At 53.9% G+C, this 23,539-nt stretch overlaps 1 protein-coding gene and 1 long non-coding RNA gene across 3 annotated transcripts; one reads left to right on the forward strand and one right to left on the reverse strand.

Moving 5' to 3' along the window:
• Nucleotides 1-357: 357 nt before the first annotated feature.
• Nucleotides 358-14,833, reverse strand: RFC2 (replication factor C subunit 2). 2 transcript variants are annotated; one of them, XM_044234247.1, is made up of 11 exons: nucleotides 14,697-14,833; nucleotides 11,545-11,614; nucleotides 9,021-9,062; nucleotides 8,664-8,770; nucleotides 6,990-7,091; nucleotides 6,223-6,323; nucleotides 5,161-5,318; nucleotides 4,893-4,958; nucleotides 3,569-3,649; nucleotides 1,620-1,733; nucleotides 358-746 (listed from the first exon to the last, which is right to left on the reverse strand). In XM_044234247.1, exons 1-11 carry the CDS (start codon nucleotides 14,801-14,803, stop codon nucleotides 636-638), a joined length of 1,059 nt encoding a protein of 352 aa, XP_044090182.1. In that variant the 5' UTR covers nucleotides 14,804-14,833; the 3' UTR covers nucleotides 358-635. The 2 variants fall into 2 exon arrangements, with proteins under 2 accessions (XP_044090182.1, XP_044090183.1); XM_044234248.1 differs by lacking the exons at nucleotides 8,664-8,770; nucleotides 9,021-9,062; nucleotides 11,545-11,614; nucleotides 14,697-14,833 and adding an exon at nucleotides 8,190-8,321.
• Nucleotides 14,834-16,315: 1,482 nt separating this feature from the next.
• LOC122896189 lies at nucleotides 16,316-22,345 on the forward strand. The gene is made up of 4 exons (XR_006382371.1): nucleotides 16,316-16,735; nucleotides 17,122-17,193; nucleotides 18,986-19,097; nucleotides 21,487-22,345. It is a non-coding gene; the product is annotated as an uncharacterized LOC122896189 (long non-coding RNA).
• Nucleotides 22,346-23,539: the final 1,194 nt, after the last annotated feature.

Raw genomic sequence — 23,539 nt, forward strand, 5'->3', positions numbered from 1 at the left:
AGGCGCCCCCCTTTTCTTTCTACTTTTATGTACACCAGTATTTTTTCGTAATTTGAAAAACGGGGAAAAAATTATACCTCGTGGGGGAGAAACGATCATACGAGGTAATAAAAACTTGACTGGGGAACAGAGGAGGCCAGTGGGCAGGTGTCACACCACTGTGCCCGGTGACCCCTGCCGGTCCTCTCTGAAGGCCTCACGGTCCCAGGCTGTTCTGGGACGTCCGTCTCCGTCCCATACCCCACAGACCTGTCCTCCAGGCTTCTAGAAGCACGGAGATTAGTTTCACCAGCCGACTCTCTCCATCACCTGTTCCACTTGCCAGACGCTGGGGACACTCAGGGACGGGACACCGGGTCTCCTTGTGGCCTGGCGACGCTGCCTTAGCGCCGACGAAACCAGACAGTGTTTTTATTAACGAAGCCAGGTCGGGTGCCAAGCCCTGAGGTTCTCTGGGCCCCGGTCACCTGTCACCGCGTCTGTGAGTCAGAGGCGGACTGCAGACACTCACGGACGGGGAGCGAAGGCCACGGGCGAGGGCAGCCTTCTCTCCAGACGGGTCGGCCCCGACTCCTGTCCCTCCCAGACGAGGATCCTCAGGACCCTCGCCATCCCCAGCAACGAGTTCGCTTGCCCTAACTGGCCACCGGGGCCATTGTCTTCTGACACAGCCTGGCCAGGAGTCCTGCCATCTGCAGGAGGGAGTTCACGCCTTCTGCTATCTTCATATGCGTGTATCCGATTTCCTGAAAAACAAAGCACACGTCCAGCCGGTTGGTAAGTGAGGGAGAACTTGAGGTTTTTACGTTTGAACTAGCAGTGTACTTAAAACTGATACAGCGAACTCAAATTTCAGCTGGAAAATGAACTCCAGGCTGTCATGGGTTATGTCTAAAATTCAGTTTCTTTTTTTCTAAAAGGATGTGGGACAGTTAAGAATAAAAACAAAAACAGGGGCGCCTGGGTGGCTCAGTGGGTTAAGCCCCTGCCTTTGGCTCAGGTCATGATCTCAGGGTCCTGGGATCGAGTCCCGCATCGGGCTCTCTGCTCAGCAGGGAGCCTGCTTCCCTCTCTCTCTCTCTGCCTGCCTCTCCATCTACTTGTGATTTCTCTCTGTCAAATAAATAAATAAATAATATATTTAAAAGGCTACCTTCTTCGTGATTCCACGGTCATTTCCGTAGGACATTCTGGAAAATTCTGTCCCGCCAGAGAAAAGATAGAGCGGTGGTTTCTGGCTGTTGGGGGAGCTGACTGGCTACAAAGGGGCTCATGTATTTGGGAGGCGGCGGGCGCGGAAATCATAGAACTGGTCTGACCTTGGCCGTGGCCTTTAGGAGACCGAACACTTTTGTTAACAGAAGGCACCGAGAGGCTCCGTTGTACTTTATGTCAATTATACCTCAATTAACCCGACCTTCAGAGCCAACCAACAAATCTTAGATGCTGAGGGCACCCTAGGCTGCTGACCAGCAGAACAGGCTCAAACCAGCTCCCGGCCCCAGGACCACCCGGGCTTGGGACACTCACTGAGCCCAGGGGCCAGGCCCGGGAGCCAAACCAAGACACTGCGGCGGGGCCCCGGTCCCCAGGAGAGCCACTGCTGGACTCTCACCAACCTTGATGAACTCCAATTTCAAGTACTCCGCCATCTGGAAGGTTTTACACACTCGAAAAATGTTGCCAATGATGTCTTCCGGCGAGTAGCCGAGATGCCACAGGTGAGCGAGAATCTAGACAGAGGAAGATCCGTTGGGTGACAAGGGTACTGGGGGGAGCGAGGGGACGAGCCTTGGGCCCATCACACAGCAGGGAGTGGACAGATCATCCTTGGCGACCCAGGATGTGGGGCTCGATCTCAGGACCCTGGGATCATGACCTGAGCCGAAGGCAGAGGCTTTCACCCGCTGAGCCACCCAGGCGCCCCTATTTTTTTTACTATTACCTTTTGGTTTTTTTTTGCTATTATTACTTTTTTTTACAGTGGGTTCTATGCCTGATGTGGGGCCTGATCTCAGGATCTTGAGATTAAGAGGCACATGTGCAGGGCACCTGGGTGGCTCCCTGGGTTAAGCCTCTGCCTTCAGCTCAGGTCACGATCTCAGGGTCCTGGGATCGAGTCCTGCATCGGGCTCTCTGCTCAGCGGGGAGCCTGCTTCCCCCCACCCACCCTCTGCCTACCTGTGATCTCTGTCTGTCAAATAAATTAGTAGAGTTTTTTAAAAAAATTTAAAAAAAGAGAAACAAATTAAGAGGCACCTGTGCTGCCGGCTGCACCAGCCCAATACCCCACGATCACAAATATTTTAAAATGTATTCCACGGTCGGAGGCACCTGGGGTCTCAGTCGGTTAAGCAACCAACTCTTGGTTTCGCTCAGATCATGTTCTCAGGGTTCTGAGATCAAGCCCCGCAGGGGGCTCTGAGCTCAGCGCGGTCTGCCTGTGGCTCTCCCTCTGCTCCTCCCCCTGCCCCCTCCTCCCCTCCGTCTCTCTCTCTCATGAATAAAAGTAAAAATGCTTTGCATGGTCTACGACACCCACGTCGGGGCTCTATCCAAGGGTCCTAAAAAGCGACATGAACCACCCCAGTGAGCCCGGGAGGGGAAGCGGAAGCAGCATCTGCCCGCCGGGTGCTCCCTAAGGACTGGGCTCACCTTAGTGAGCGCTCACGTGCGCCCCCTGCAGGCTGAGCCTCCACCAGGTCTCCGCAGGAGCAGGGTCCTGGCCTTCTGCCCGGTCTGCGCCCAGGCGGGGGTTCCAGCCCCCCTCAGCGCACTCAGGCAACCGGGTCTGGTGGGACGGGGTCTGGGGTCCGTTGTCTCGCCTTTGCTGTGGCATCTTGGGGTGGATGCAGGGGGCACGGAAGCTCTGGGTCCCTAAATCTGAAGGCTGCCTCTGGGTTGTGTGCCTGGGTCTCTGCCTCAGTTTCCCCACCTCGCCCTTTGGTTTTTACTTTTTTATTTTCTATATAGATATTTTTTTTCTCCACTTGGTTTCGAATGACATCTGGCCCTGCCCTAAACCCAGCCCACTTCTGGCCTAGGGTGGGAGCAGGCGGAGGGAAACTGGCTGTGGTGGGGCCAGTGGCCTTAAATCGTACCACCGCCAGGGGTCACCTGAACTGTGACGATACCCCCTGGAATCCGCACACGGCATCAGGTTCCATATGAGGCCGGAAGCCCTGGGTCCTGCTTCTTCTGGATGACCAGGGACCACTGGGTCCCAGAACGCCATTTCTTGTCCCTCGGGGGGACGGAGGGCCAAGTTTCCCTCGGCCCACACAGGCGGTGTCACGGAAATGTAAGGAGTTGGGCTGGTCTCTCCTCAGGTCCTGGGGGGACAACGTTCCCCTGTGGAGCATATCATTATAGGACAAAGACGGGGCTCCGAACTGCGGGTTGAACGCCTGTCAACAGTGATTGAGAGCAAGGACTCCAGCCTCCCAGACTCCGCCTCCTCCTGTGAGGTGCACCCAACTCCCCGCCTCATGCTAAGAACCGAGGGGAGCGAGGTGCGGGAGCGAAGTCCCCCGCACCTCCCGAGTCGGGAAGGAGGAGGGACGCCCACCTTGTAGGCCTCGTCGATGTTGGCGTTCACGCAGTGCTGGAGCATCTCCTTCACCAGCAAGGGGTGGGGCTCGTCGCAGACCTGAGCAACCCGGAGAGAAAGGTCAGTCGGGGGCTGAGGGGGAGCCCGGACACACACCAGCCTGTGTCATCGCCTTCTCTGGCCAACAGGACCCCAGAAGGCCCCATCACGACCGAGCGAGGCACCGGAGGATGGCGTCGGGCTTCCTCGCTGGGCAGGAAGTTCTGACCCTGTCACTACAGACGGCCCAAGCACCGGGGGGGTGAACACGGGGCCAGCAGGAGCCTCTTGTCGCATGAAAAGCCATCGATCAGTCGCACACACCTTAGGTCCCTCGGAGGACCGCTCGCCCAGAACCACTCACAATCCATTTAAGAACTGGGACCAGCCTCCCGCCCGGAATGGAAACTGGCTTTCCTGGGACAGGGTCCCCCACCTCAGCATGTCAGCGTGAAGACGGGCCTGGGGGCGGTGGTGCAGGTGTCCCCGAGCCTGGGGCTGGCCCCTCCCCACCCTCCACCTCGGGACCCACATTTAAAACTTCTTTATGCGGCTGAGGAATCACTGAAGGAGACATCGGAAATGAACCATGGGCTGTGCTGGCTAACTGAATTTAAATAAAACAAAAAAAACATTTCTTTAAATTTTTAAAGTCGTCTCCGTGCCCAACGCTGGGCTCGAAATCACAACCCCGAGATCAAGAGTTGGCGCCCCGCCCTCTATCTACAACTTCTAAAGGAAACCCTCTGCTTTCTCCCCCAGCCCCACGCACCCTAGAACCTCTCAGCGGTTAACTCCCCCAGAAATCCTGCTTTCCAGAGCCCTGAAGGTCTGCACCAGGACGTCCAGAGCCTGAAGTGTCCCAGAGCAGCCCTGAAAACACAGTCACCACCAGGGGCAAACCAGGCTTTCCCTGCAGCTTTCTTTACCCACAAACTTGCTAAGAACAGCCCCACCCGGGTTTCACCCCCAAGTAAGGGGGAAAGTGTAAGACAGGCAGGTTGTTAGGAGGGGTCAGCGGTTTTCAAACGCATTCCCAGGACAAAAACCGTGGCCAACCAGAGAGAGTGGGCGTCTCTGTCCTTCAGCTCGGTAAGCGGGGGAGGCGGGCAGCAGGGGCTCGGCGGCCCCTCCCGCCTTCCAGCAGTGGGACAACCCCTGGGGCAGCGGGGAGCCTGTGTCCTCTGCCCCCGGATCTGAGAACCCCCGGGCGCACGGAGGGTCCCAACACCGCCACAAGGCGCCCACTCGCCGCTGCCAATGGGCTCCGCAGAACCCCCGGGGGCCCCCCGGGCTCCTGTACCTTGAACACATTCTCGCTGTTAATAAAGCCGAATCCCGAGAAGGTCGACTGCACGTTGTTCAGCGCCTGCGGAAGACACAAGCACACGTGGATGACGATTTTCAGTCCTGACCATCGCCACCGCCCCCAACACCGGGGTCCGACCAGAGCCCCCTCCTCCCGGGTCTGCCCCAGTGAGCGGGGTCCCTGTCTCCGCACAACGGCCCCCCCAGAACAAGGCACACGCAGCCCCGGAGGTAGGTGGCCGAGGGGCCTCGGCGGCGCGCACCTGCCTCATGTCTCCCTGCGCCGTGAAGATGACGGCTTCCAGGCCGTCGTCGGTGTAGGGGACCTTCTCCTGCTCCAGCACCGCCAGCAGCCGGGCGAGGACCTGGGCGTCGCTCAGCTTCGTGTAGCGGAGGACGGCGCAGCGGGACTGGATGGGCTCTGACCAGGACAGGAGGGTGAGGCTCCGTGCAGACGCTGGCCCACCCCCGACAGCCCCGGGACTCCCACCCCACACCCCCCTCGTGCCAGAAAGCCCCTGCTCGGGACACGCACCAGCCACAGGGGCACCAACGCTCCCTCCCCAGTCCCGGCTCTCCACCAGCTCCAAGTATCAACCAGCGGGCCTCCCCTGCACTGCCCCGATGGCCTTGGCTGGCCTCCGCTTCCAGAAGGGGAAAAGACCCTCTAGGAACGAGACACCCAGGAGCCATGGCGGGCGGGTGAGTCGATGTGGGGGTTTCTGGTCACTGTGTGAGTGTAAGCTTGGTGTCCCCACCGGCTGGTCCAAGGTGAGCAGGGACATGGGACATGGGCGTGGTCTCTCTAAGGCTCCCCAGGAGAATGTGACCACAGCCAGGACGGGGGAGGGAGCGCCAGGTCCGAGGTCAGAGCAGGCTGACGGGTGAGCTTGCACAGGGGAGGCAGTCCCCGGTGACGACAAAGCCCTGGGTGTGGACTGGGTGTGTGCCAAGGGCCCAGTGCACAGAAAGTACAGGAGAGCGTCTGGGGCAAGGCAGTGACCATGACACTGTACCCAGGCCAGCAAAATGTCACGTGTGCCCACGACGGTGCCAGAGCCCGACAGACCGGGGTTCCAGGCCCGGCTCTTCTGCATGCTGTGTGACTTTGGCCAAACTACTCAACCTCTCTGAGCTCCAGTGTTCTCCTCCCTAATGTGGAGTTAAGAAGACCTTCACATAGAATTACGTAAGATCAAATGAAAAAGTTGATTCTGCAGTGCTTGGCCCAGGGTAGGCAACCCCAAACGCCCTACCCTTCTGTGGCTAAAGAGCCAACGTGAGCATCCCGGGTGGAGGCCAAGCCGCCCAGAGCTGACCCTCACCTATGATTTTATCAGAAGCGTTACAGGCGAGAGCAAAGCGAGTCGTTTTGGAGTAGATTTCCATGGTCCTCCTCAAGGCTTGCTGGGCTCCGTCAGTCATGCTGAGAAGAAAAACACAAGCGGGCAGTTTGCAACCGGGGCCCAGGGCCCGCGGGACACAAAGCCCTCCCTAGAGAGCCTCGGCACCCTCAAGTCCAGGCCATGGTCCTGGGGTCCTGGGATCAAGCCCTACCTCCGTGGGGGGGGGGGTGTCCCTGCTCAGTGGGGGTCTGCTTCTCCCTCCTGCTCTGCCCCTCCCCATACTTGTGCTCCCTCCTTCCCTCCCTCCCTAATACTAAAATCTTTTTTTTTTTTTTAAGATTTTATTTATTTATTTGACAGACAGATCACAAGTGGGCAGAGAGGCAGGCAGAGAGAGAGAGAGAGAGAGAGGAGGAAGCAGGCTACCGGCTGAGCAGAGAGCCCGATGCGGGGCTTGATCCCAGGACCCTGGGACCATGACCTGAGCCGAAGGCAGAGGCTTAACCCACTGAGCCACCCAGGCGCCCCAATTCTTTGGAACGAACCCATTAACTGACATGGTCTTCGACGAATGTCGCTTAATGAAGATAAGGGGTCAGGTCCCTGTTAAATTGCTTTTGGAAGATGTGATAAGGTGGTCTGCCACGGTCGTGCAGAGGGGAGAGAGCTCTCCGCCCGCTGTAATTAAAGCCTGATAAGAGACCGAGGAATCGAGGTCACTGTGCACTTGGCAAAGCAGTCCCTACCTGTCTGCTTCATCCAAGATGATGATCTTGTGCCGCCCTCTGGGAAGCGTGACCTTCTGCTGGGCGAACATTTTGATCTTGTTCCTCACCACATCGATGCCCCTGAAACGACAAGGCCTCGCTGTCCTGTCGCCTTCCCAGAGAGAACCACGTACCCTCAGGGGGCTTCTGACCCCCAGACCACACCCCCACGCACAAGGCTGTAGTCTGTAAGTTTTCGGGGCAGTTCTGTGTATCAGGATTAACGTTTCACTACTTTGATTCCTTCTTGGAGGTCCTCCAACAAAACGAAGATCAAGTTCACTTATTCCTGTACCACCAGAGGCAAGGGCACAAGAGAGTAGCAAGAGAGGCATTTTCTCCTGCAATTACCCTGCAAGTTCCCCGGACCTTCTGATAATCTGAGGTATGTCACGAGGTCTCTATGACCTTATTCTTCCTGTATTTTGAAATGAAAATGGCAATGTCATTATCCGAGTGACTGTTTCGTTGTTCCTTATCATTCCCAACTATGCTAAAAACAACAGCAAGGAAAAGATTAAAGTCTTTTTTTTTTTTAAAGATTTTATTTATTTATTTGACAGAGATCACGAGTAAGCAGAGAGGCAGGCAGAGAGAGAGAGGAGGAAGCAGGCTCCCTGTGGGGCAGAGAGCCTGAAGTGGGGCTCGATCCCAGGGCCCTGGGATCATGACCTGAGCCGAAGGCAGCGGCTTTAACCCTCTGAGGCACCCAGGCGCCCGAAAAGATTAAAGTCTTAAGAAAACGCAAGACTGTCGCACTTCCCTAGGATGCTGCGGTAGGAGGGAAAACTGTCCCCCTGGCCCGCCCTGTCCTCCAGTGTTTTGCGTTGCTAAGGGCACCGCATTCTCTTTCTAGAAGCGACACAAGAAGTTCAAATACACCATCTTTGTTTTTGAAAGCATTCACGGACTGCAGCTGAAAGTTCAAAACTTTTTCATTTTCCACTCACAAAAGATGAACACAAGCGACAGGGAACATTCCATATTATCAGACAAATCAGAAAATGGCCACAGAGAGGCGAAGGGCAGCACTTCGGGCCGTGAAACCGACCACAGTCGGACCATCTCAGAGCATGGGGTCCTCTGATGCCAAGATCGTGGGTGAACTTCCTCGAACTTTAGCATCAAGGAGTGAACAACATATATCTACAGACAAAAAATAAATATATTTTCAGCTACCTGTCACTCAACAGGGAGGACTTCATTCCCTAATATCTTCTGACCAGAACGTGGACCATCTTGTTTTGTGACAGTATTCGCTCATCTTTAAAGACGCTTGTTGGAGGGGCGCCTGGGTGGCTCAGTGGGTTAAAGCCTCTGCCTTCGGCTCAGGTCATGATCTCAGGGTCCTGGGATCAAGCCCCGCATCGGGCTCTCTTCTCAGTGGGGGGCCTGCTTCCCCCTCTCTCTGCCTGCCTCTCTGCCTACTTGTGATCTTTCTGTCAAATAAATAAATAAAATCTTAAAAAAAAACATAAAAAAAGGAAGCCAGCAAGTCAGTGCTTATGATGCTACGTGAACAGGCAAGTGACGCCCATTCTCGTTCACCGGAAAGGATCAAAGGAAAACACAAAGCTGGCGAGACAAACCCCAAGGACAACCCAGACCTGCAAAAAGGCAGTTTCTATGAAACTGCCCAACTCCCAGGTGTACCTGTCATTGGAGGCGTTGAGCTCCAAAACAGCGTCCTTGAATGCCGGGCCCAGGAGGGCGCGGGCCAAACACAGGATGCTTGTAGTCTTGCCGGTTCCTGGGGGGCCCTGGGGAGGAGACCGCAAGGGCCTGAGGCTGACCTCCCCAACCCCCCCAACCCCGCACACACCAAATCAACACAGCCTCCCACCCACAGGACCCCCCGACCAACCGGGGCGAATGCTTCCCTCTGCCAAGGGGACTGGCAAGGGCTCTGGTGACCGTGGGCCCCTCGGACGAGGAAGCTCTGGGCACTGAAGCTCTTGGGGAGAAAGTGAGACTCCAAGACCTTTAACAGGGCCCGAACGGGGGACTTACAGCGATGATAATATTGGGCACATTTCCTTCTCTTGCAAAGACCTGGAGGAACAAAGGTGTGTCTGAACCCATTAATCTGGAGACCCGCGGTGCCAAGCGTCCCCAGCCCCAGGGGCCCGCACGGTGACACGGCCACAGAGTTCTCCACGTGGGTGCCCCATGAAACTCTCAGCTCTGCATATTCCGAAGCGAATTCCCCACTGCCCGTCACACCCAGGGGCCACCTGTGCCTCCCCTTGCGTGGGCCCTCAGTGCCATCAACCCCACCCGCCACGCCAGGACCCTGGAGGTCACGGTCGTCCTTGACCGGACCTCCCGCGCTCCCCTGGCCGCGCACACAGCGCCTCAGGCACAGAGGCTTGGCCGCTCCTTCTCTGCTTCTATGTCCTTCTTTTCTGCCCCACTGCCGTCTCCTTCTCCCATTTACCTCTCGCCTGGATGGTTTTTAACTGGCCGTTAACTAACTGGTCTCAGGGTCCGCTAATCCTGTGCCACACCCACACATTTTCTCTATTGTGACCCCGGCCAACCTTCTAGAACGCCCATCTGTCAAAACATCTGCGCCTGACGCAGCCCTCGGATGACTCCTGTGAGCCCCAACTCTCAAATAGGGCTCAGGAGGCCCTGCCCACCTCACCAGCCCATTCCCACACCCCCATACAAACGCTCCACGCCCCTGTTCCTCTGTGGGCTCCACGACCCGCAACATCGGCATCCCCCGGGGGCGAGTCAGAAACGCACACTCTCAGGGCGCCTCAGTGGCTCAGTTGTTAAGCATCTGCCTTTGGCTCAGGTCATGATCCCAAGGTCCTGGGATCGAGCCCCATATCGGGCTCTCTGCTCCATGGGAAGCCTGCTTCTCCCTCTCCCACTCCCCTGCTTGTGTTCCCTCTCTCGCTGAGTCTCTCTCTGTCAAATATACAAACAAAAAGTCTTTTAAAAAATAAAAAATAAAAAGAAATGCAGACCCCGGCCCCACTCCCTGGGTCAGGATCTGCATTTTTCACAAGACGCCCGCAGGCAATTCATCCACCCATTAATGTCAGAAAGCCCTACTCCATATTCCAATCAGATGGCATCAGCCCACCCCCAACAAGCTAAGCTCTCTCACCTCTGGGCCTTTGCACATGCTATTCGCATTTGCCTTGCCTCCCTCTTCTCCTGCCCCACCAAGTCTGGCTAACGCCCACTTACTTAGCTTTGCGGTCCCTTCTTCCACGAGAACGAAGACACTGGGAGCAGGTTAGTGCCCCGCACCCCCTGTGCTTCCATAGCACCCCCCTCCCCTCCGGCAGAGTGCTCCTCACATGGCCTGTGCACTTTGACCCCTGTGAGACTAAGGCCCACACAAGCAGGGGTCCTGTCTATCAGGTTCAGCATTCTATCAGCAGGTCCGAACACTGCACCGTCTGGCCCGCAAACATCTGTAAAATGAACTCATTTGTAAGATAAACAAGTACCTTGGTAGCTGTTAGAGTCTAAGTCCCCTTTCCTGCGGAGACTATCTCCGTGATGCCTCACGTAGCTGGCCTTCTAGATTCCGCCCAAAGAGCTGTAGGGTGAGGATTTCAAAGCTTGCCCTATGGTGCACACTTCTGCTCACTCCTGTTCCTGTCGTCCTGAAGTTGGCTATGCTGTCACTTAGTCCCTCTGGGCGAGAGCTGGCAAACTACCGTGGAGGGGGGTTGGTGGGAAGGGGGCGGTAATCCAGCCTCAGCCCTGTTTATCTTATTTTTTTTTAATTTATTTATTTTGGGGGCACCTGGGTGGCCCAGATAGTTGGGCATCTGCTTTGGCTCAGGTCAGAATCCCAGGGTGCTGGGATCGAGCCCTGCATCGGGCTCTCTGCTTTGAGGAGAGCCTGCTTCTCCCTCTCTCTCTGCCTGCCGCTCCCCCTGCTTGTGCTCTGTTGCTCTCTCTGTGTCAAACGAAAGGATAAAATCTTAAAAAAAAAAACAAAACCAAAAGATTTATTTATTTTAGAGAGACAGAGAGAGGGAACATCAGTGGGAAGGGCAGAGGGAAAGGGACAGAATCCGAAGCAGACTTCCCATGACCTTGAGATCATGACCCAGCCGAAATCAAGAGTCAGATGTTCAGGCCACCCAGGCGCCCCGGGGCCTGTTTTTATAAGCCCCCCAGCGCAGAATGATTTTATGATTTTAAAGGATTGTTTAAAAAATTAAGAATACTAGACAAAGCCGTTATAGGGTTTGCAAAGCCTAAGACACCTGCTAGTCAGCCTTTACGGAAAAAGTCTGCCGTCGTGGCTCTAGAACCGTGGGTCAGAGAACCCCTCTCCGAGAAGCCAGCGCCTCCAACACGTGAAGGTAGCCACCACGGCTTCGGGTCTTCTCCAAACGGACCAGCTCGCAATCCCTCGATTCCTCTGCATTTGTGGCCCGCCCCCTCCCTCGCTACCTTGGCCGTCTTCCTCCAAACGCCTTCCTCGAGCTTGTCAAAACCACATAATACAACCCAAGACCATCTCCGAAAAAAAAACAAAAAACAAAAAATCACTCACCTCCAGCCTGCTCACTGTGTCTTCATTCCCGACAATTTCATTCAACTTCACTGGCCTGTATTTTTCCACCCTGTTTTTAAGAAAACGCATAAAGAAAAAAAAAAAGGAAAACGCGTAAAGACGGTGACATGACTATGTTCACGTCAGGGCTCAGGAGCAAAGCACTAAAGGCCCTTCCCGAGGGCTCTGTCGGGAAATTATACATGTGCCATTTAAGCACAGTAAATGCTGCAGGTTTTAAACTTAAAGAGGTAACCCAAGTGCCAATGGAAATGCTAAGTGCGTAAGAATTGTGCACCGAAGCCTTTAACCCTGAGACATGGAGGCACACCTGTTGTTGCTGGAGAGGGGCCAGAGCGGGCCATCTGGAGCGCCGTGACGCCGTGACAGAAGCTCAGCACACGGGGCGCTGACCCCATCGGATCCGACAGACCCGGGTGCCGCCGAGCTCCCGTCTTATCCCTTACCTGTCAGTTTCTGCAGACTGGTGCCAGGTGCCCAGCGGGGCCGGCTAGACAGTGGCCACAGGTCTGCCCTGGGATCCTACAAGGCTATGGGAAGTGGACCCGCTAGTGGCTTACTCAGATCAATACTTCTCTCTCTCAAAGATTTATTTCAGAGAGAGAAAGAGCAAGTGAGCATGTGCACACACACGAATAGGGGTATAGGCAGAGAGAGAGAGAGAGACCCTTCAAGCCGACTCAGCAGACTTCCCAGTGAGCTCAAAACCCAAGTCGGGGCTCGATTCCATGACCCTGAGATTCACGACCTGAGCTGAAACCACGAGTTGGATGCTCCAACCCGTGGGCCGCCCAGGAGCCCCCATACCTCTCTCCTCCAAATGAATAAGCAAGCCATGTTATGAGCAAATGACTTTCTTTAGCTCGGAGAACAGAAGCGGCAGCCGATTTGTAACAATCTGACCATCAGCACTTCCTCTGCCCTTTATGACACTCTGATTTACCCTCAGCTTGCACTGGCTAGGGGCCGAGTTCTGCGGCAGAAGCAGCTACGTGCCAAGAAGCTTGTCTGCCACGCACTGCGGTGAATCAAGAGCTCCCCTCCAAGACCAGCAGATAGAGCGTGCTTGTGCCTGCTCAATTCTTGTTCATACTCAGTCCTTCCTAGGTGCCGAGCACTGTATTAGGAGCTCGAGATCTCAGGGGGAGGCAACATGGACGGTACAGAAAGGAGCGAGACATGGTTCTTGCTTTAAAGGCCTTCCCTACCAGCAAGCACGGAGAGCTGAGACGATCCTCCTACAGTGCTAACCAGGTTCCAGAAACCCGGGGTAGTGGAATCAGCACCTAGGAATGTCAGGGGAAATTTGAGCTAGACCGTGGACACGGCAAACACCCTGGTCCTTCGGGGCCTCCACAAGGGCTCCCCCTGCCTGAAAGCTTTCTCCATGTTGCCGCTTGGCACACTCCCTGAGCTCACGTCTTTGCTCAAATGTCATCTCATCAAAAGCCTTCCCTGACTATCAGAGTCATTTACCGCTCGCCACCTGTCATCATCAAAGATATTCCATTATCTACTGGTTTGTTCTTTCTTTCTTCCCTATCAAATGGAAGCTGAGGACAGCAGAGTGAGTTTTGTAGAATGAGATAGCCTAAGCATTTAAAGTAGTGTCACGCACAAAAAATGTAACTCAGGCCACATATGTAATTTTACACCTGCTGGCGACCCCATTAAAAAGTAAAAAAGAGGGCGCCTGGGTGGCTCAGTGGGTTAAGCCGCTGCCTTCGGCTCAGGTCATGATCTCAGGGTCCTGGGATCGAGGCCCGCATCGGGCTCTCTGCTCAGCAGGGAGCCTGCTTCCTCCTCCTCTCTCTCTCTCTGCCTGCCTCTCTGCCTACTTGTGATCTTTCTCTGTCAAATACATAAATAAAATCTTTAAAAAAAAAAAAAAAAGATTCTTTCTTTTAAAAAAAAAAAAAAAAAGTAAAAAAGAGGGGCGCCTGAATGGCTCAGTGGGTTAAGCCTCTGCCTTCAGCTCGGGTCATGATCTCAGGGTCCTGAGATCAAGCCCCACATCGGGCTCTCTGCTTGGCAGGGAGCCTGCTTCCCCCTCTCTCTCTGCCTGCTGCTCTGCCTACTTGTGATCTCTCTCTCTGTCAAATGTATGAATAAAATCTTAAAAAAAAAAAGGAAAAAGAGGGGCGCCTGGGTGGCTCAGTGGGTTAGGCATCTGCCTTAGGCTCAGGTCATCATCTCAGGGTCCTGAGATCAAGCCTCCCTGATCCCGTACATGCGCATATGCTCTCTCTCTCTCTCTCAAATAAATGAGTAAAAATGCTTAAAAACAAGTAAAAAGAAAATAGGTGGAAATTAATTTTACTAATCATTTTTTGAACCGGATCCATTCGAAAGATGAACATTTTCAACATGTCACCAATATACCAATTACCAATGAGATTTTTAAAAAACGAAGTCCTGGGACTCCGCTGTGTTTTGTACACTCAGGGACCATCTCAGCTGGGACCAGCTGCAATTCTAGGGCTGTCAGTGGACTTGAGGGGCTAGTGGCTGCGGGACTGAGCGGTGCTGCTACCGACGTTCTGGGAAGCTGCACTGCGCCCCATTTAGGCATCTGCTCAGGACCGGGGTGGGCTGGAGGGGTGGGCCCGCACGGAGGGCGGAGAGGAAACCATCCCCACGCGCAGAGGCGGTGGGACCGGAGCGGATCGTCCATACCACACCTGTGCGCCCCCCCCTCCCGGGGCAGGTGACTTTCCGGGTCACCTTCCAGGTCACCAGCTCCTCTCAGCGACCCCGGATGCGCCCTCCACACACAACCCCGAGTTCGGAACCGATCGGACGCTTCCCGCCGTCGGAGCAGCAGCAGACACAGCTCCAGGCGCTGCGTGGGTGGTCCCGGGGGGCAGCTATGACCACAGTGAGCTCTGCTCCGGGCAAGACCCCGCTTCCAGAGTTCAGACCCGCCACTCCTGAGCCCGGGCGTGGGCAGCGGCGCGCGTCCCTCGCCCTCTCCAAATTCAAATCTACTCGCTGCCCCCCCACGGGGCCTCCTGCTCCGCTGAGGACCCCCTAGAACGAGCTCCCGCCCCGAGGGTCCCCCGGGGCCACGACCCGCCAACTCGCCCACCCACCCGTCCAGAGCACCCATCGTTCACGGTCTGGGCCCTCACCACGGCAGCTCGTAGTGGCCGGCGCTGCCCGGGCCCTTGCTGGGGGCGGGGGCAGGGTCCTGGTCCCCGCGCTCGCCGGCGCCATCGCCGCTCTCCTGCACCTCCATTCTCCCGCCGCCTCTTCCCGCGCCGGAGGCCCCGGCCCCGTGACGCCATCACGCAGACCCCGCCCCTAGCACCCGGCAGACGCCGAGCGGACGCGGAAGCGGTGGGCCAACCCACGCCCTTCCGCGCCTGCGCAGAGGGCATGGGCGTGGCCGGGGCTAGGAGTCGCCGGTTGCTACGGAAGTCCTGGCGCCCGGCCGGGGCGCGAGACGAGGCCGAGAACCTGCCGCATCGACCTTCGAGAAGGCAGGTCGCTCCAGGAAGGGACGTTCGGCGGTTTTCGTCTCTGTGTGATTTGTGCGGGAGGCCTTCTGGGCGCCCCGGCATCCCTGGGCGGGGGCGGGGGGAGGCGGGGGGGGCGTCCCACCGCCGCCCGGGTGCGGGGCGGACGGCGGACTCGGGCGGGGACTGCGGTCTGGGCGGTGACACCTGGGACCTGACCGCGCGCAGCCGGCCGGATCGCGGGTGGAGACGCCGGCTGCCGCGGGGTGGGCTCCTGCGCCCTGGGACTCGGTGCTTGCGGTCAGGCAGGTCTCCCGATGCCGGGGCGGAGCCGGGGGTGGGAAGCGCTCGGGGCTGGCGGAGGAGGCGGCAGCTGCCCCTCTGTATGGGACTCGGTGTCCTGCCGGGATACTCCGTTCTGACCACTGCTTCCAGCCTCGTTTGGGGCTCCGGTCCTCCCTGCTGCACTGATCTTCGCTCACATAGCCCAGGTGTCAGAGTAACGATGAACAGTAAATAAACGTGATGAACAATGACTGTCGCGGGCTGTGCGTTAGACCTGGGGTGGGTGCTCAGGTGTGTCCGCAGGAACAGGCTTGAGAGTGATGGAGTCGTGGGGCCGGAGTCATTTAGGGGAAGTGGGGGAGCCGGGATCCCTTCCCCACCAGGCTGCCGAAGCAGTTCCTATAAAATTCCGTTGTAGTGCACTTAAGCGTATCGCGTCATAATGTCGGGATAAAAACTGGGTTTTATTATTATTAATATTATTATAATATTAATATAATATATACTATTATTTCATGTGCAAATGGAAGGTAAGAACTGGGACCCGTTAGCCTCTATCCCTAATGCTTAGCACAAGGCCTGGAGCATTGTAGATCTTCTCATTCCAGTGTCTTTCCTGAACAGTGGGGATCCCCGTTTCCAGAACAGTTTGAATCAGCTGTGAGGAACTGGGTTGCTTTCCCCAGGCGCCGGATCAGAACCCCATTGGCTGTTTTCCTTCCATCACCAGTTAAAGTCTCTATACATTACGGGTGGAAGACCTTGTCTTCCGGGTGATTGATTAGTCATTCAAGTGAACATGGGCTCCAAAGGCTATATCCCAAGTGATTCTGATCAGTTTTTTTTTTAAATATTTTATTTATTTATTTGACAGAGAGAGATCACAAGTAGGCAGAGAGGCAGCCAGAGAGAGAGGAGGAAGCAGGCTCCCTGCCGAGCAGAGAGCCCGATGTGGGCCTTGATCCCAGGACCCTGGGATCATGACCTGAGCCAAAGGCAGAGGCTTAACCCACTGAGCCACCCACGCGCCCCCAGTTTTTTTATCCTGACCTTTCAATTTCCTTTCCCCAATTACGGCTGTTTCTTGGGGAAGACATGATTGCTCTTATACTCATTTTCATGTGAAGTGTGTCAAGTCTGTGTGTCATCTTCCCAACCTGAGGGGTCAGCTCCTTGAGAACGAGGTGCTTGCCGCCTGATTCCTGGTTTCTCCCCTGGACCACAGCAGACGCCGGAGTTCATGTCTGCTAATGGCTCATTTCATTCCAGTGCCACAGCCGGGCTAGCGAGTTCGAAGCCGTGAGGACAATTTGCAATTGTGTCCTGTGAGATGGACGGGAACACGTGATGCCAGTTGGGCAGGGACCGCAAATGACTCAGATTCTGAAGCAGTTTGTTCTCCTGGTGGTGATTCCTGAAGTCTCCAGGTGGGGAAGTTGCTCAGTGGTTTTCTTTTCCCCTTTAACATGATTTTTTTGGGGGAAAAAAAACGCTTGAAGTTGTCTCTCCTTCCATTCTCCTTTGAACTAAGGGAGCCGTCTTGCATGTTTCTAAAATCCCTGTTCACAGATCCTTTACTTCTCTGGAGGAGAAGATACAAATCTTCTCGAAACATAAACTCTCTTTGAAACGTCTTTCTCGTGGTTTTCCCTTGGGATGTTTTCCATGTGGTAATACTAATATTTTCCTTCTAGTCATACACCCCCTTCAACCACATACATAGCTTAAAAACAAAATATTTTCAGTAAATACAGAAAACAGTGTGTCATTCTTAACCCTTTCATGGTTCTTTTTGCAAAATCCCACACTACAGGAAGCTTGTGGGGGCGCCCAGGACTCTGCATTCGCCGTTGCACTTGGAATGCAAGGAGCATCAGAGAAGGAGGTGACCTTTAGGGCAGAACTGCGCGATAGGGTTTTGTTGTTGTTCTTGATGTTGTTTGTAACAAGGCTTTTTTTTATTGAGCTGTCTATGCCTCATTGAACTTGTTCCCAGACAGAGCTCAGAGCTTAAAAACTCTGTCCATTGCTATAGAGCCGCTCAGCAGCCACGTTGGGGTCCCAGGTGTGTTGGGGAAACCACAGATCAAGGAACAAACCAAAGGAAAGGTCAAGGACAAGCCAAAATGAATTCCTTCTCTTCTCTCCTAATAAATCGGCAAAATCCCGGGAAATTGAATCTGCACCTAGGCAAAACCCCCTGACTCTTACCGTACGAGGGCAATTAGTTATACCAAAGAGGAAGGACATGGAAAGCAGAGAAAATAAAATCCTTGGGATGCCTGGATGGTTCAGTGGGTTAAGCATCTGCCTTTGGCTCAAGTCATAATTCCAGGGTCCTGGGCTTGAGACCTGCGTTGAGCTCCCTGCTCAGCGGGGAGTCCATGTCTCCCTCTCCCACTGCTTGTTCTCTCTTTCTTTCTTTCAAATAAATAAGTCAATCTTAAAAAACAAAAAGTCCTTGGGGTGCCTGGGTAGCTAATTCAGTTAAGCCTCTGACTCTTCTTTTTTTTTTTTAAAGATTTTATTTATTTATTTGACAGACAGAGATCACAAGCAGGCAGAGAGGCAGGCAGAGAGAGAGAGGGAAGCAGGCTCCCTGCCGAGCAGAGAGCCCGATGCGGTCCTCGATCCCAGGACCCTGAGGTCATGACCTGAGCCGAAGGCAGCGGCTTAACCCACTGAGCCACCCAGGCGCCCAAGCCTCTGACTCTTCTTGATTTCACCTCAGGTCATGATCTCACGACCATGAGATGGAGCTCTGTGTTGGGTTCCATGTGGCCATGGAATCTGCTTGAGATTCTCTCCCTCTGCCCCCTCCCTCCTTTTTCTCTCTCTAAAACAAACAAACAAACAAAAACTTTTACCAAAAGCCAGAGCATTCCCATCAAATTTCCATCAGATGCGGGGGCCCCTGGATGGCTCAGTGGGTTAAGCCTCTGCCTTTGGTTCAGGTCACGATCCTGAGATCGAGCCCCACATCGGGCTCCCTGTTTGGTGGGGAGCCTGCTTCCCCCCTCTCTGCCTGCTGCTCTGTCTACTTGTGATCTCTCCTTCTCTATCAAATAAATAAATAAAATCTTTTAAAAAAGGCTCATTATGTAGTAAAAAAGCATATATCCTAAAACCTATCTACACCATAAGGATTGTTATTTTGGTGACATTTGTCCTCAGGAGTCGCTCTGTTGATGTTTGGGAATTTGGAATCTGGTAGAAATCAGTCAGCCCGACTCTGGGTTTCCATCTTTAACAAATATTGACTGAGTGCCTCCAGCCACCACGATGGGCACGGGATGTGTGGACAGGGCAAGCTTCCACCCCCAAGGAGCTTAAATTGTAGGGAGGGAAACAGGCATCAAGCAGCCAGTCCTATGTCGATTTAATTATAATCACGGTTGAGTGCTGGAAAGGGCACTGAATGCTCGGAAGGAGAGCAGCGGTGGGGACCACCCCAGCTGAGAGGTCAGAAAGGGCTTTGCTGGGGAGGGGGCGTTTGACCCGAGATCTGAACCCTGCATCTGAGAGCTGAGTGCCTGTTGGCTTTGCCTGGAAGGTGGCCCCCAACGCCCTCCCTGTCTTCCATTGCTCTCTCTCCCCCACGACCCCGTTTATTTCTGTATTGTCCTTACAATTATCTGGATTTATTGCCTTATTTACTGTTCGTTTCCGCCCCCCAGATTGACAGCTCTCTGCGAACAGGAGCTCCCTCCCTCCTGGTCACCACGGCATCCCTGTGGCCTGTCAAGGCCCGAAGGACATGATGAGTCCACAGGGACGAGAGGATCCAGGGTGAGCTCGAATCAGGGCTGCAGAGGAAGGGGCCTGCGGGGGCCAGACTGTGCAGGGCAGGAGAGGTTAGGTAAAAGCAGCAAGGCCCAGTTTTTGTTTTTGTTTGTAAAGATTTATTTATTAGACAGAGAGAAGGAGATTGCAAGAAGGGGGAGGGGCAGAGGGAGAGGGGGCTCGATCCCAGGACCCTGAGATCATGACCTGAGCCGAAGGTGGAGGCTTAACCCACTGAGCCACCCAGGCGCCCCGAAGGGAAAATAATATCAACATTCATATACCCATCTACCAAGACAGATATTAAAATTTTGCGTCTTGGGGCGCCTGGATGGCTCAGTGGGTTAAGCCTCTGCCTTTGGCTTGGGTCATGGTCTCAGAGAACTGGAATTGAGCCCCACATCGGGCTCTCTGCTCAGCAGGGAGCCTGCTTCTGCCTTTCTCTCTGCCTGCCTCTCTGCCTACTTGTGATCTCTGTCTGTCAAATAAATAAATAAAATCTTAAAAAAAGAGAGAGAAAGAAAACATTATGAATACCACTAAAGTTCTCTACCCCATTCTTTCCTTTTCTCTCTCCTACCCCTACTTTACAGAAGAGGAACCCGAGGCAGAGAGGTCACACTGTGTCCCCAAGATCTCTTGGCGAGTGGGGGATCTCTTGGATCTACCTTGGGTGGTCTGAGCCCTGAGCCTGTTTTATATGCTTTTGTATTTTTTTTCTTTCTTTCTTTTTTTTTTTTTTTGAGCTCATACAAGCAGGTGGGGGTGGGGAAGGGCAGAGGGAGAGGGAGAGGGAGAACCTTAAGCAGGTTCCACCACTCAACCTTGATTGCACAACCCTGAGATCATGACCTGAGCGGACCTCAAGACTCAGATACTTAACAGAGTGGTAGAAATAGAAAAAGAATTGCGAGGTTCCAAGCAAGAGAATCTTCGATTTCATTAGGGTCATTAGAATGACCTTATGGAGTAGGTCTCCAGGCAGATCCTCACAGAACATTCGGCATCAAGGTAGAGGGAAAAACCCAAACCCTACAGGGCCTCGTGCATTTTCCTCCACAAGGCCATCTCCCTGACCTCCCTTTCTACCACCCTTGCCCTCATACACTGTTCCAGGCGCAAAGGCTTCCTTGCGCTCAATGAGAAGGGCCTAGCACATCCCTACCTCAGGACCTTTGCACTTGCTATTTCCTTGGCCTAGAATGCTCTTCCCTCAGATGTGCACGTGGCTTGTTCTCTTAACCTCATTCTGATCTCTTCTCTGTGTTACCTATTCGTTGAGGCTTCCCTGTTCCCTTCCTTCCTTCCACCTGTCCCTTCCCTACCCGGCTTTCCCTTTTCTTCTATAACATGTAACGCTAGCTGATAAATATGTATTGAGTATGTATTGTGTTTTGTGTCCCCCGTTAGAGTATGTTTCATGATGGCAAGGATTTTTCTCCATATTAGCCACTGCTGTGGCAGCGTCTTGAATAATGGCAGCATTCAGCAGACAGAGATGATAGATAATTTTTGGCAAGAAGAATAAGGGTTCTTTCCTTTTTTTTTTTTTTTTCCTTTCGAGTATAGTTGACACACGATGCTCTTTTAGTTTCGGGTGTCATTGAGAAATATTTTTGGAATAAATGAAGAATCCCTGGGAGTTTCAGAATTACAGACACGATGAAGTCAGTCAAAATTTTACATTAATATTTTTCCATAGTGCTCAGGTGTAATCATTACATATTTGGTCTTTCAAGGATTTGAAATGCTTAAGAGAACTTGACATACTAGTGTCTATCAAGGGAACTTTATAATCCTAATTCAGAGTGTCAAATTGCAGGGCGCCTGGGTGGCTCAGTCGGTGAAGTGTCTGCCTTCAGCTCAGGTCATGATCTCGGGTCCTGGGATCCAGCCCTGTGTCCGTCGGCTCCACGCTCAGTGGGGGGGCCTGCGTGTCCCTCTCCCTCTGCCCCTTTTCCTACTCGTGCTCTTTCTCTCTCGAATAAATAAAAATCTTTAAAAGAAGAATGAAAAGTAAAGTGCCCCTCCGTGGTCAAGTACTGTTATTATTGCACATGAGAAAACCCCGGGCCACTGCGATTTGTGGCTGGGCCACAGATGGCCGCTCAAGCATCCCAGCTCCCCACCTTGGACAGCTGCCTCTCTGCCTGCTGTCCCCGGAGTGAATGTGGGGCTGGTGCCTGTCTCCAGGCCCCGCTGAGGTTCAGTAATAGTAACTAGCAGTTGGCCAGGGTAAAGGGCTTTACCTGGACCCCATACGGCCCTCTGGGCCTGTCTCCGCCTCTCCTGGAGTCTATCCCCAAGTCTGGCTGTGTCTCTCAGTGTGTGGCTTGCTGCTGTCATTCTGGTTAACGAGGTCGCTGGGTAACCTCCGCCTGGCCTCTCTCCACAGGCGTCCCAGAGAGGGAAGCCCCTTGGACAATGACAGTCCTCACTCTGGAGCCGGGACACGACTCCCTCGTGGAAAGTTCACAAGGGACCAGCCCCGTGAGAGCAGTGTTCCGGGAGCGCTTTTCTGGGAGCACTCTTCTGACCACAACAGGTGGCGCAGAGGGAGTCTGACAGGAGCTTCATGGCTCGAGAATCCTGGCAGGTGTACAGGTGTCGCCCAAGTGATGGGCGACACCTGGAGACCTGACGGAGTGGCCCAGGCCCCACAGGGAGATGCCCCGCGAGCTAGGTCTTCCAAGGAGCCCCAGCCCAAGCTGAAATCCGTCACGCCTGAGCAAACGTGTCCTTCTTGGGAAGTACCCATGCTGTTTAAGTGCCTTCTGTATGCAAAGTTTGTCCTTTTAGCGGTTTTGTTAAATGTTCATAATGGGTAACTTCGAAAATGGCTTCCACGTGCTTCCTTGCCTTCTCGGGGAAAAGAAAGGGCACAGAATTTTCCCTAGCGCCCCGGGGACCGTGGGATCTGCGTGCTGCTGTGTGGCCCTGACCCCAGGGCTGCGGGCAGGCTGTCGGCGCACGCTGCAGAGCCTGGACCGCTGGGCTGTGTGGATTCCCACTCTAGTTCTGTTCCGGTTGTCCAGTCGTCCGGTCTGGCCCCTCTTCGTGTCCTCGTCGGCGTGTCTGCCCTGGCCTTCCTGTGGCTGCTTCATCTGCTGAGGGACAAGGGGGGACCAGAGCGCCCAGCTCATTCCAGTTCTGTCCACTTACCCCTCCGGCAGTGGCCGGTGCGAGACAGGAGTGCCGACTAATGGTTTTTAAGATTTTTTATTATTTTTGGTTCACTTGGATGGCTCAGTCGGTTAAGCATCTGCCTTTGGTTCAGGTCATGATCCCAGGGTCCCAGGACTGAGCCCTGTGTCGGAGCTTCCTGCTCAGCGGGGAGCCTGCTTCTCCCTCTCCTGTTCCCCCCACCCCGCTTGTGCTCTATCTCTCACTCCCCCCCAAATAAATAAATAAAATCTTTTTTTAAAAAAAAGATTTTTTTATTGTTTTTAAGTCATCTCTGCGCTCATTGTGGGGCTAGAACTCACAACCCCAAGACCAAGAATTGCGTGCTCTGTATCGACAGAGCCGGCCAGCCTCCCCAGGAGTGCATGTTTCTGCCTGGGTGTCGATGTGGTGTGCAAATCTACACACATGTGCGCACATTAGCTGTAACATACATGGTGTGTAACATATAACATTGTATGTATATGTCATTATTGCTTTCATGTTCACTTTTAAAGTTTTATTTATTTTAAATATTTTATTTATTTATTTGACAGACAGAGATCACCAGTAGGCAGAGGCAGGCAGAGAGAGAGGGGGAAGCAGGCTCCCCACAGAACAGAGAGCCTGATGCGAGGCTCAATCCCAGGACCCTGAGATCATGACCTGAGCCGAAGGCAGCGGCTTTAACCCACTGAGCCACCCAGGTGCCCCGGGTTTTTGAGTTCCAGTTAGTTGACATAGATCATGTTAAGCCAATATGTTATATTGGCTTCATAATTTTCACCTTCTTGATAAGCACCTTTTAATAAATGCATTGACTTTTTCTATTTCTTTTCCGTGACTTATCTGTTTGCCTGTTTTTCTGTTCTGGGCAAACTGTAAAGCTCTTTGGGAGAACGGTTTGTCAGTTGCTAGCAAGGCTTTATTTATTTATTTTTTTAAGATTTATTTATTTCTCGTGCGAGCAAGGGGAGGGACAGAGGGAGAAGGAGGGAAACAATCTTAGGCAGGCTCCATACCCGGCTCAGAGCCCAGCTGGGGGGTCCCATCTCGGGACCCCGAGGACATGACCCAGGCTGAAATCAGTCAGATGCTCAACCCACTGAGCCATCCAGACGCCCCTCAGATTTTATTTTTAAGACATCTCTATGCCCAGAGGTGCCTGGATGGCTCAGTGGGTTGAGCCTTTGCCTTGGGCTCAGGTCCTAACCTCAGGGTCCTGGGATCAAGCCCTGCATCCGGGCTCTCTTCTCGGTTGGGAGCCTGCTTCCCCCCCGCAGCCC

Source organism: Neovison vison, chromosome 14, assembly GCF_020171115.1.
Source record: "Neovison vison isolate M4711 chromosome 14, ASM_NN_V1, whole genome shotgun sequence".
NCBI classification, from domain to species: Eukaryota; Metazoa; Chordata; class Mammalia; order Carnivora; family Mustelidae; genus Neogale; species Neogale vison.